This window comes from Diorhabda carinulata, chromosome 6, assembly GCF_026250575.1.
Source record: "Diorhabda carinulata isolate Delta chromosome 6, icDioCari1.1, whole genome shotgun sequence".
Classification (NCBI taxonomy): Eukaryota; Metazoa; Arthropoda; class Insecta; order Coleoptera; family Chrysomelidae; genus Diorhabda; species Diorhabda carinulata.
In genome coordinates, this window is record NC_079465.1 from 26,901,746 (window position 1) to 26,914,356 (window position 12,611).

The 12,611-nt window shown below is 32.7% G+C and overlaps 2 protein-coding genes across 5 annotated transcripts in view; both read right to left on the reverse strand.

The window, feature by feature from the left end:
- Positions 1-1,536: 1,536 nt before the first annotated feature.
- Positions 1,537-5,469, reverse strand: LOC130894902 (BTB/POZ domain-containing protein 17). 3 transcript variants are annotated; one of them, XM_057801935.1, is made up of 5 exons: positions 5,345-5,435; positions 4,963-5,100; positions 4,528-4,668; positions 4,292-4,471; positions 1,537-2,666 (listed from the first exon to the last, which is right to left on the reverse strand). In XM_057801935.1, the coding sequence occupies exons 2-5, from the start codon at positions 5,077-5,079 to the stop codon at positions 1,617-1,619; spliced, it is 1,488 nt and encodes a 495-aa protein (XP_057657918.1). In that variant the 5' UTR covers positions 5,080-5,100; positions 5,345-5,435; the 3' UTR covers positions 1,537-1,616. The 3 variants fall into 3 exon arrangements, with proteins under 3 accessions (XP_057657918.1, XP_057657919.1, XP_057657917.1); XM_057801936.1 differs by lacking the exon at positions 5,345-5,435 and adding an exon at positions 5,169-5,227; XM_057801934.1 differs by having other exon boundaries at positions 4,963-5,469.
- Positions 5,470-7,173: 1,704 nt separating this feature from the next.
- LOC130895393 (uncharacterized) overlaps positions 7,174-12,611 on the reverse strand; it is a 35,074-nt gene continuing 29,636 nt past the window's right edge. For both annotated transcript variants that reach the window (XM_057802642.1, XM_057802643.1), the window contains one exon: positions 7,174-11,996. In XM_057802642.1, the coding sequence (XP_057658625.1) occupies positions 11,616-11,996 (381 nt within the window). In that variant the 3' untranslated portion in view covers positions 7,174-11,615. The remainder of the gene's footprint in view (positions 11,997-12,611) is intronic.

The window sequence follows — 12,611 nt, forward strand, 5'->3', positions numbered from 1 at the left end:
AGTTCATTCATACAAGTATTTTTAAATTCATTACGAAAATTAACGTTAAAAAAAGAAAATTATTTTATTAGAAAAAATTTCTACATCACACTAAAAACCTTATAAAGTAATACTGATTATTTTTTAATAGCGTGGAAAAAACATTAATGTCAATGTAGCAGATGTTCGGAATGCTCGCTGCGAACGTCTTAAGTCTGTTAATAGAAGCAACTAGAAAGTTTGTCTGAAACTAGTTGAGAATGACGCCAGTATAAAGGCGGGTTCACACGGAGTCGTAAATTACGACTACGAATTAGTTTCTGAAAGGCGTCGCGACCAGAAACGATGGCTCAACAGGAAAGTGCAAAAATTGTGTGTGAACATTTAATTAATGAATTACAACGTTTGAAAAAACGAAATACTCTTAGTACCACTAATAATATATGTCGAGAACTATCTTTGGAAGATCAAAATGGCTACAAATACTTTTTTAGAATGCATCCAAGTCTACATTTATATTTGCTACGCTATAAACTTCACATTTGGTGGGTGTTTCACGACTAAACCGGTCGTGTTCACTCCGGAGTAATCACGACCGATCTATTTGTGATCATTGACTACTCCCACTACCACGACTACCGGTTCACATCAGGTAATGATCACGACTAACTCTCCTTGTCCTCTCCGAGGCTTATCCAAGTGTTGTAATCGTATTCGTATCATTGCTGGGCACTCACAGATTCCGTGGTATCCAGTTTTATCCTTCTCTATGCACCAGTTGCACTTCGGATCGTTCGTGATGGCCATGACCGTGTTTCATGCCAGGTGTCTCTATCCATCTACGCCGAGACCGGCTTGCAAGCTGGAAAAACTACCACCCGGCCTGCCTGGAGTAGGTACATCGATGCCGGAAATACAATTTGAACATGGAGACGTGACAAAACTTCACAATGGATTGGACATTAATTAAGTAATTAGCCACGATGGAATACCGTCAATTCTATTGAAGAAAAACGTAGTTGAACTAACTCGTATAAAAGTTGTGTCTTCCCTGCATATTGGAAGCCCTTTCGGGAAAAAAAGACGGTTCCCAACAACTACCATCCGGATTGCTTCAGTCCCAGTCATTGCCAAGGTCATGTAGAAAGTCGTTAACCAGCAAATCTTGAGTCTATTAACATCATCAGCGATTATCAAAACTGCTTTCGTAAACATAGATCAACCGGGGATCTCTTGGCTTATGTCATGGAGTGAAGCTATTGAGAAATATGGGGAATCCCGACCACATCGAAAGCTTTTGACAGGGTTTGACATGTCAACCTTTTAAATAAATTAAAATCGTACGGTTTGTTCTCCTCAATTATCGACTGGTTTAGTAGCTTTCACAAAGACCGATCCATCTAGATCGCTATCGATGGACTCACCACAGAAAGGTTTGAGGTCAACGCTGTTGTTCTCCAAGGATGCACCTGGCCATTATGGTTTGTATGGCACCTGTTCTATGTGAGCAAATTGTGTCCCTATGGCGCCTATAGACAATAATTGAAAAGAAACAAGTTTCATTTAAACATTTTATTAATAAAAATATTTTATCCGTAACAATAAAATTTGTACTTTGTTAAAAACAATAGCCCACGCTACATAATCGGCGCTATCACTAAATTCAACTTTAACGTATCCCTATTCGTCCCTACGAGATACAAAGTCTCGTTCGGCTGAGCCTGAGCTTCAACAGCTGGTCTATTCAACTCCTGGAACGGTATCAAATTGTCGATATTCACTGTACGATCTTGTACAGTAAAATGGTGAACGGTTTCCCTCACTTCCATAACATGTTCGACTCCTCCTTGAAGACCGTAGATTAAAACTGATATTTTAACTCGCATATTCGGTACTGACATGTCCCTGCAGGTTAAGGATAACCGGACGGTGGTGAGGATTTCTTCAGGTACTTCCACTTTCCCTTGCCAAACTATGAGGTAACACTTTTTGAACCATACCCCTTTGGGGTACAAATCCACTAACCATTCGTTTATTTTATGGGATTCGTGTTCGGCAGCTGAAAGGTACGAAGAGAAAACGAAGGTGCTGGTATGGTAATTGGGGATACTGTTGAAATTTTCGATGGTTAACAGAGCACTACAGCTATCTGAAGTGTATAATCTAGGGATCAACAAGTGATTGTCTTCAGTTGAAGTGCGATCTATGTATCCAGAATGGTACTTCATACCCAACGCCATTCTATCTACGAAAAATTCTTTATGTTCTTTTATGATAGGGGAAAGTAGTAAATTCGCCAATTGCCTCGGTGACATCATCGGAAATCTTATAAATTTCATAATTTTTTCGGTTATAGTTTTAAATTCGATATCTTCAAAGTCCGATTGGTACGATTTTAACCGTTGGAGATCCAACCATCGAACTACGCAGTTATATAACACCATTTCGTTGTGAACGACGATATCGTTTTGTTCTAATATCTTAGTGAACATATCTATGTCGAAGTTACTGAAATCCGGAGTATTTGCTACTGTTTCGAAGTTCCATTTGATGTAATTTTGACATGTTTCAAATACTTTCGAATGACCGCAAGCCGTCGAGTATTGCAACCACGAGAAAAGTTGGTTGTGGAATGCTGCGTGAGGAACGTGTTTGCACATGTACGATAGACATATTCTAGTCAGACTCTGAAATTGACAAGAAAAAAAAGTCAAGAAAATTTATGAACTAATTGACTTGATTCTTGATATTCCGACCATTACTTGTTACTAAATTGGAATGTTTTGAACCGTTGATGTTATTCATACTGAACACAATGTTTGAGCAGTATCTCCAATTTTCATCATTTTCGAATTTCCTCTTTCTATAGGCTCCTTAAACAATTATAAGTATACCTTACAAAGCTAAAAAGTAGTAAGCTTTCATCCATTAGTCTGGAGGACCATGAAAATTCCAGTAACTCAACTTGTTATTAGGTATTCCTTAGTTAAAGGCAGTAAGTACCTTATACAAGCCTTGAGGGCAGTATCTCCTACAGAAATACTGCATGACATACCCCACCACAATTTTTGAGTTTAAACTAAGTGAATGCTTTGTTATTATATGAATGTCTTATGCTTATAACTCTGTATTGACGCCATTTTGTTTTTGAACGCTCTATAAGAATCAATTCCAGAAATGATCTTAAAAAACCGGGCTCTACAGTGGTGCTACCCCTCAAGTCAAGTTGATAGGTTTTAGTTTAACTTCAGTGCCTGAAGACGATAACTTGGTGATCGAAACGCGCCGCAGACAGTGTAATTACGAGTGGTGGTGTCAACAGTGTGTTCAGTATTACGTCTTCCTACTCATAAGCCAATTTATGTAGATGATTGTATTACTATACCCAAAAAAAATTATATATGTTGATTAAACCACCTTGTATTGCTACTATATGAGGTAAGAGCACCAATGACAGACACTTCAGTCTTTTTGAGGCACTGTTTCTTACTCACTAATTTATTTAAGCACAACTTGATTTAACTAATTTATTTAAATTCACTGATTACTTTTCTATTTCGTTCTGTTCGCTATGATTTTTATTATAAACTAACTTTAGCTGCTAAACAAACTATTTGCCTATTTTGAGGCAGAAGACAAAACCTACAAGCACGGCATTGAGAAGTTATAAAAGCGTTGGAATGATTGATCTTAGAGGAGATTAATGATGAATAAAGTCGATTTGTGGTAAAAAAATATTTTCTTTTAGTTAGTCACACGATTTCTTGAGTGATGTGTTATTGGTAAAACAAATTTTAAAACAATGATAAGATCTAAGTCATTTCTGATCAAATGTAAATAATTCAGAATGAAGGGACTGCGACTAAAGAAATTTGTATTATTCAGAGAGCAGAGGATGTTTGTGTATAACACTAAAAAAATTAAAAGTTACAAGGAAAATGATCTTATTGCATATTTATCGAAAAAGTTAAGCCAATGTCAATGGAAATCACCAACGTTATGGTCCCATTATTCAATGTTGAAAACTGCTATAAATTTAAATAATTGATATAAGTAAAGAAGATAGAGCTAAAGACATCTGCTTTTTGCTCCATACCTTTGGCTTTTGCCCGAATTTATTTTTGACTACTTTGCCACACAGCATATTCTTTATTGTACCTATAACTTGTCAACCACTGATACGAATCAAAAATATATGTATGCAAAGTCGACACACCCATCTTTTCTTTATTTTAAGAATTAAACTAGAAAGTGTCAGCTATAGGTGTACTGTCAGGTTCTGGTGCTCCTACCTTATTAAAAATTTACTTACTTTGACTATATATTTATCAGCAAGAGCTAAAATAGGCATAACGTTAGTATGGGTAATCATAATTTTTCCTGTATAAAAATATTCTAGAAATAATGAGAAGACAGGTTCACATACTGCCATCTCCTGCAATTGAACCCTACTTTCATGCCATTCTGACCATTCTGGTTTCATAAGCATCACCTAAAATACCTTATTGATTATCCCAAAGCATACCTGTGAACTTATTTTTCTATTACCTGAAATACATCACTAGAAGCACATAAAATTAATTTGTGAGCACCATATTCTTTATTACCTACTACAAGGAAGACATCACACATTTCTTTTTCAAAATATAACTTTTTTAAAACTTTTAAAACATTTTCTGAGTTGTCCACCTAAAAGAAACATAATTCCCTAATTTATTGAATTACTAATTTAATAGACTAAAAATATGTAACTAAATATACATAATATCGCTATGTAGTATTTGTATTGAATTTTTAGAATGATATATCATAAATATAACTTCGTATTGAATCAAATAAGTATAACTTTATGTCCATTTAATCAGTTTTTAAATAATTACAAAAGAAAATACATACAATACTTCGCACTTAATAAGACGCAATTAACAATTACTATTTTTGTCAAGATATAATTAGCTATTTAGTTTAAACAATAATTCTTACCATGATTTGGCACGATTCTATTTCAGAATTACTAGTGTTTCCTCCGCCATCGTATAATTCTTTCCTTCGAGTTTTGGAAGGTAAAGGTTCTGTACTATCTTCTCTTGAATGAGACATCTCTTTTTACAGTTATATCAACTAAATCAATGGAATACTATTAAAAAATTGCCAAACTGCATCTAAATAATTTACTATTAAATACATACATAAATTTTTATTTTAAAAATGAACAAAACATAACCTATAAAATATGACATTTGAAAAGAAAGAAGAATTTGATGTTATCAACTTCTATGTTTTGAATTTTCTGCAAGTAGTTGTTTTTATAATATATAACTTTTTTGAAACTATGATTTATACCATCTAATAATGTCAAATTTACTATTTGCACCCCTTTCAAAACTGAGAAAAAAATTATTTTTCAACGGCTGTTCAACATAAAATTAATTAAAATTTGAAAGAAACCACACATGATTCGTTTTGTTTCCATCTGTACTACCTATGAGTAATCAATAACTAATTTGCACCATTAGGTAGAGTGGAGAAAACATAGAAAATTCATTGATTTATGATCTTTGGAGAAACAAATTATGTAATGGTATTTTTTTATAGCACAAATAAAAACTAAGCTAACCATGATCGATTTTTCTATAAAATAAATTATTATTTTGCCAGGGTCATTTCGATCTGGTAGAGCGGAGGGTAAGTACGATTAACTGACTGGGGTTTCATTTGTCTATGGTTTTTTGAACTTTATTATTTCTTCCCTTTAGATATCAGTCTACTTGAAGGCCGATTCATAAACTTGACGTGCTTGCTACCGTTAACCTAAAAATATTCTTATTCTTTTTGAAGTGTGTACTGCCTTTTGTTTTCGTGATATTTCTTGTTTCGTTTATGTTGAAAGTCACAAACGTCAGACCGATCAGTAAACAGCGACATCAAACGGCAACTATGATCTTATGCATTTCAAGGGGTGCATTCCACTAAGCAATCACGTTCACGGATTGGATTTAATGTTTGCTGCTGTAATGTAATATTAAGAATTGTCGATAACTAGATCGGGTAGATCACCTATCAGCTGATTGTGGATCCTAACCTAGAAACAAATTTAGGGTACATTCCACTAAGCACTCATGACAATGACGTTTATTACCACGATCTTTCCCGTTCCACTTAGACGAGGAGATTTGAGCGTTGAGATAAATATTAACGAATTGCAATGAATTTTCCCCAACGAATTTTTCCCTGTTTGCAACATCTTAAAAATCGTAACATAAATTCTATCTCGTAATTGCATCTCTGTCCGTCTCCGAGTAATCCTGATCGAATATGAGAGGGGGATAAGTTATGGATACTAAATTTATTTTTTATTTATAGGTATGGGTTACAAATCTCTCGTGGTTGGGCAGTTGGTATAAACAATATACAATAAACTACTCACTATTCACTAAATTATCCACAGATCCCAAACATTCTGCGAGGATGCTAGATTCAATACAAAAGAGAGCAATTCGACTTCCAGAATTAAAAAAAAAACTTGGACTGTATAGAGAATTGAAGAAAGGTCGTTGATCTGACTGTTTTACCGATACTATCACGGCAAATGCTCTTCCGGGCTATTCAACATGGAGCACAGTATTTGCAAGACATATTCAACAGGCAGACGTGACTTATGAACATCGACTATGCCTGCAGACGCTCAGAATGTACATTTATCGAAACTCCTTTCTTTGGAGAAGTGTGGAATCAGCTGCCAAGGCACTTCTTTCCCGAACACTACTACCTATTATTCCTTAACTAAGTAAAAAGTATACGGTACATTTAAATAATTACATCAGTAAGTGAATAGTTATGTTTTAGTTCGATACGTTCATTATGACAACCAATTATTTACTGACTAGCTGACAAAATAAGCTCCTATTTATACAAAACGGATTTCTCGATAATTCGGTTTCTAGAATGTAAACAAACAAAGCCCTGCTAGAAATTGATTATATACAATCGGCCACAACATGCTGAAATTAAATTATAAAAAACAATATCAAGAAATTGGTGCAGAATATCGGATTTGCTTGCCGCATCCGCAAAACTTGAGATTCTATAAACATAATAGAGCAGGACCGACTTCACGTTAGGGAACGAGTTTGAAATTAGACGTTTTTTTATTAGAATTGTTTTTATGATTTGAACAAGGTGAGTAAAACACAATTTTAATTTAATACGGATATAATACAATAACAATATAATATTTAGTTTATAACAGTACGAAAATAAAGCTCAGTACTGATAACCGCAAAGGGTGAAAATTGAGCAATTTTATCCTGAAATTGACACTTTAACAAATTATAGTAAACTGGAATGTAGGTTATCACTTAATTACTTAAATTATTACAAAAAAAAATAATTTTTGAAAATTTCAGTATGATTTTTAGAACAATTTTTTGTATAATAGTAATTTAGAATACTTGATATTTAACGTAATAATACTAACTTCGTTAAAAAAATTGTGGGGTTTGATTAAACATTGAGCAAAATTTCAAAAATATTCGAAACTTATAAACTATGGAAACGTCGACTTAAATATATTTCAAAAATAGCAATTGAAGCAAAAAAGCGCTTTAGCATTTTATTTGTAGCAATCTATAAAAATCTATATAGAATTTAAGTACATAATGTCCCTCGAACCAACACCATCTCGATTATTCTAGATATTATTGGAAAATCCTAGAACGACACAACTTTAACTGAGACATCATTAGTAATAATCTTCGATAAGGAATCGGAGGACATTTTTTTATATACAAGCAAAGGGCAATCCAAGGATCATCGTATCACAAAAAAAATCCAAGACGAAAGGAGGAGCAGGGTAGCGAAGAGAAGATCGACCAATAATGAAATGATTGATTGTTAAAAGGGTAAAACTAAAGTGAGAGATGAAAGATTTAGAGGAGGAAAGTGAAGAAGTAAACCAGCAAAAATGTAATTTTTAGATACCAATGGTTAAGTAACTTGGATATAGAAGCTTTGGATGAAAATAGTCCAAAAAGGAAATGGTTCAATGCTTCAAAAAGAAGCAGATTGGAGAGGATAGCGGTAGGTTGGAGACAACATTTAGAAGATTGATAAATAATTTACCAAAATTGGGAAGGTTTGGTAAGTAAATGGAGAAGTAAATAGGAAAAAGAATCCATAAAGAGAGATAGTGAAGGAATCGGCGAACGAGCGATTGAAGGATAATGTAGAAATTTACGACTAAATATGAAATGAGTGGAGGTTCAAAGTAAAGACGTCGATTTGTGATAGCATTTACAGGATGATGGTGAAATCGTTAAGCAAAAATTGAAGGAGAGAGAAAATGGTAAAGTTAATAGGAAAAAGAATGTTTGAAGAGAGATGGTGAAGGGATTTTCGAGCAAACAAATGGTTAAATGCGCAAAAGATGAAAGTGGACTCGAGATAAACAGTAAAGAAGTTTTGAAAGAGAAAAAATTGGACAGAAAATATTATTAGACGTGGAAAATATGAAAGTAAACCATAGAAAAAAAGAGAAGAACCTCTGGACAAGAACATCGAAGAAAACAACATCCAGAATTTGATTGGTTGGTAGAAGTAAATTGGAGACAGCATTCACGGGATAGTGGAGAAACCATTAACCAAAATGGTATAATTGGATAAATGAATAATAAAGTAAATAGAAAAAAAGAATCTTCGAAGAAGGATAGTGAAGGTATAGAACTTTTGAAAAAGGAAAACAAAGAGAAAAAATGGATTTCAAAAGTGACAGAAACAATAGGGCAAACAACAGATGGAAAGTTAATAAGAAAAAAGTGAAAATATATTAAAATGAAATAATAAAGAAGACACTGAGCAAAAAATATAGTTGGATGAGCAAAGGATGGAAGTAGACTTTAAAAAGAAGGATAATGTAGAAATCGGCGACAAAAATGAAATTATTTGAGGTGCAATGGATAGAAGATTGGAGAAATCATTATTTAAAAACGGAAAAGTTTGATAAGTACTACTTAGCAAACACAATCTTTAATGAGGCTAGTGAAGAAAATATTTATCAAAAAAAAATCGTTGGACGTGGAAAATGATATGATTGGATGTAGGAAGTAAATTGTAGACAGAACATTCAGTGAAAAATTAGTGACCGGTACAATTTAGTAGATGTCTTACAATATTGCTTATGGAACACCAAAAAACATCTAAATAAGTGTGTTTTTCCACTTTTCTAAATAGTACAATAAACTATTAAACAGTAGCATACTGATTCTGAAGGTGGTATTGATGTATGTTCCTTTGAGATTACCTCCTTCTAAAATGTTACAATTTCGTTTTTCCTTTAATAGAAAGCAGTAACAGGTTAATAAGATGAAGAGTAAATAGATTGCGATAAAGGGAATGATTTAAAACTTAATTTCTATTATCATAAGAATAAAACACATATATACATATATTGGATACATATGGAGACGAGAATATCGTAGAAAAGAACATACATCGTTTCGAAAAAAGTTACAGTTAAATTTAACGATAAGATAAGACTCAATCTTAACAGTGGATATTACAGAAAATATTTGAATATAAAAGTGTAAATAGAACATTAGAATCACATATAAAGTAACTACACAATGTGTAAACATTTAATAAATTTTTCATTTCCACAAATAGATAGAATAAACGATTATCACGATTCATAAAAAATAGTAAAAAATTAAGTACCGAATTTGAAAACAGTGCAATTTTCATAACAAGAACTTTTAAACAAAAATAGCACCGCTAAACTTCTATCTACTTTTAAAAATAATTTTACAATTTTAATGAGCGGAAAAACCGAAAAGGCATTTTATCACAGTTTATAATAAAATCTTTAACAGTTTACGTTAAGAAGAGCACAAAATGGTAAAGTTTATACCATATACAAAATTTTACATTTATTGTTAGATAAAATTTATTGAATTGTCCTAGTAGCAATATTGGGACGGAGTAGGTCCAAGTACTGTACTAGTTTGTCTTCCTGGATCTATTAACAACAAATAAAACGAGGCTATAATCAAAAAATAAAACAAAAATAAGGAAAAGTCATGGAAAAATAATGATTTAACTCATATTACAATGTGTACCGATGAAGAATAGTTTGACTGCAAAAAGGATAGAAGAGTATATTGAATTGTCCTATTAGTAGGTAGCAGCGTGCTTTGGGAAGGGGGTCAGATTATAAGTCTACGGAACCTATAGAGGGCGTGGACTACCCTCCAGTATAGCGGGAGATTCATTTTTTTATAAGACAATTTTCAATATTTCAATCAGATTCTAGATCTTGCCAGATTTTTTATAGAACATTATTTTTTGTCTCGCTCGTCTCCCCTTCTCTGTGGGTACATCCCCATTAGGTTTACAATAAAAAATTATTAAAAAACAAGAATATCAAATAAAAGCCACAAAAAAATCCTGGAAGGATAATGTTAATTATATATATATATATATATATATATATATATATATATATATATATATATATATATATATATACTGCTTGAGAAGAGTATTGTGAGTCCTTCAGACTGTAAAAAGTTCTTTGAATTGTCTTAATTGCAAGGGAACAAGAAGAACAAATATAACTTTTATAAAAGTGGAAAATATTTAGAAAAGTCAAAAATAATGATCATTTTAAAGTAAAATTGTAAAATAAATAGGACAGTATCAAGTAGTGCACCGGTTTGTCTATGTTACTGCACTAAATAGCAATAAAATCAATGAAAAACCCAAAAAAACTCCTGAAAGGATAATGATTAACAATATTAGAGATATACTATTAAATAAGATTACTTTGAGTTCTTCTGACTGAGAAAAGGACTTTTGTATATAGGATTGTCTTAATAAAAAACAAACAAGAAGAACTAAAAACTTTTATGAATAAATTTGGATATAAAAGTGGAAAAATTCTTTTGAAAAAGAAAAAAATCGTGACTATTGAATGAAAAAATTTTGATAATAGAGATGGGACTGGAAGAAGAGACAAAAATCACGTATGACGACAGAGAGGAAAACTTTAAGAACATAGGGAAGGATCAAGCAGGAGAAAACCCAAAAATTCCAGAAATGACAGTATCAATTCAATATACTCGTGCAGAAGGGTCCTTTGAGTCCTACTGACGGCGAAAAAGACTTTTGCATTAATTGGATTGTCTTAATAACAAGTGACCAAGAAGAAATAAAAACTTTTATGAATAAATTTGGATATAATAGTGGAAGAAGTTTAGTTATTTCGGAATATAGAAACCACTGTAAACAACACCTACAATTATATTTTGCACTTACTAAAAGGAAAGTATAGAGCGAAAGTATCAAATGAGCTCATCAAAAACTTGACTAGGAGTTAGAGGCAAGTTATAAGTCCAAAGAAACTCTAGACAATATATCGAGAATGAAAAAGCTGGTGCTAAATATTACAACAGGATTTTATGAGAAGTAAAAGAAGCAAACTATATTCAAACAAAAAAAAATCAGTTGGTTGTCCAGGAAACCAGGAATTGGTGAAACCCAGCCAGAATAACATTATTAAGGCCACGTTTCATGATACATACAAAAATATTTATTACTTAGATACAATCTTATCGATTATAATTAAAAAAAAAAAAAAGAATTTAAGGAGCCAACGATCTAGGAAAAACTTTCATTTTTACAAAATCGTCGATAATCTCTTTAATATTTTCAGCGGTGGGTTGCTGTTGTGAAACACTGAAGCCCAATTGCTTCAATTTGTTACCGTCGAGTCTTAAATGTTTATGGAGCAATAATTCTGAATCCATATGAGGTGATAGAGGCGTATTTTGTATATCGTCTTGTCTACAAGCTTCTGCCCAAGGAGCTAGATGTTTGTCGTTGGCATCGTCTGCGGCGCCTACCAAATCCACTACTGCTGATACCAGATTACCGTAATAATCTACTTTTACGTTAAATAAATCAGATAGTACATTGGAGATCGAACCTTGCGTCGAATCTGCCTCGTCTACAACGTTGTAAATCTAAAAATAACAAGAAAATTAGTAAAACTTGGATCTTTTGATTTTCATAGTTTATACTTGAAATATATTAATGAAGACTTAATGAAGAAAGAGAGAGAAAAATAGAAGTTAATAAGAAAATTCGCTAAAAAGTTGAATAGAACTAAGGAATGGTGAATGGAAAGGAATAAAAAAATAATTCAGAGTCAACCATCAAGTACACACGTAATTTTCACAGAAAAGCGGGCAATTCAAATCGTAAAACTATAAAAAAGCGGAAAGTGAATTGGTAGAAGGTACTGTTTACACTTGGTTTTTACCAAAACAGGACCATTTTAAGTGAAACAGCATTAGAATTAAACATGAAGTTTGGTGATAAAAAAAATTTTAATTACGACATGGGGTATTTCAAATTGAAATTCACGGTGAAAAATTGAGTGCTGAAGCTCCAGAAGCAGATTCTTTTTCCGAGAACTTGGAAAATATCTTGGAAGTTGCAGAATATGGTTTCGATTTAGTTGGATCTTTATTGGAAAGCTTTGCCATCTAAGTCGTTGGTGTCTCAAAAAGAAGCCCCTGCTCCAGATTACAAAACAACGATTTGTTCATTTCAGGAAAATAGCGGAATAGCAGGCA

Bases quoted from the DNA above. Each gene is read 5' to 3' on its own strand.
- LOC130894902 (XM_057801934.1), bottom strand. From the start codon at position 5,079: ATGTCTCATTCAAGAGAAGATAGTACAGAACCTTTACCTTCCAAAACT. The intron at 4,669-4,962 runs GTAAGAATTATT...TGTTTCTTTTAG, and splicing joins TAGAATCGTGCCAAATCATG to GTGGACAACTCAGAAAATGT. The intron at 4,472-4,527 runs GTAATAGAAAAA...AAGGTATTTTAG, and splicing joins CTTCTAGTGATGTATTTCAG to GTGATGCTTATGAAACCAGA.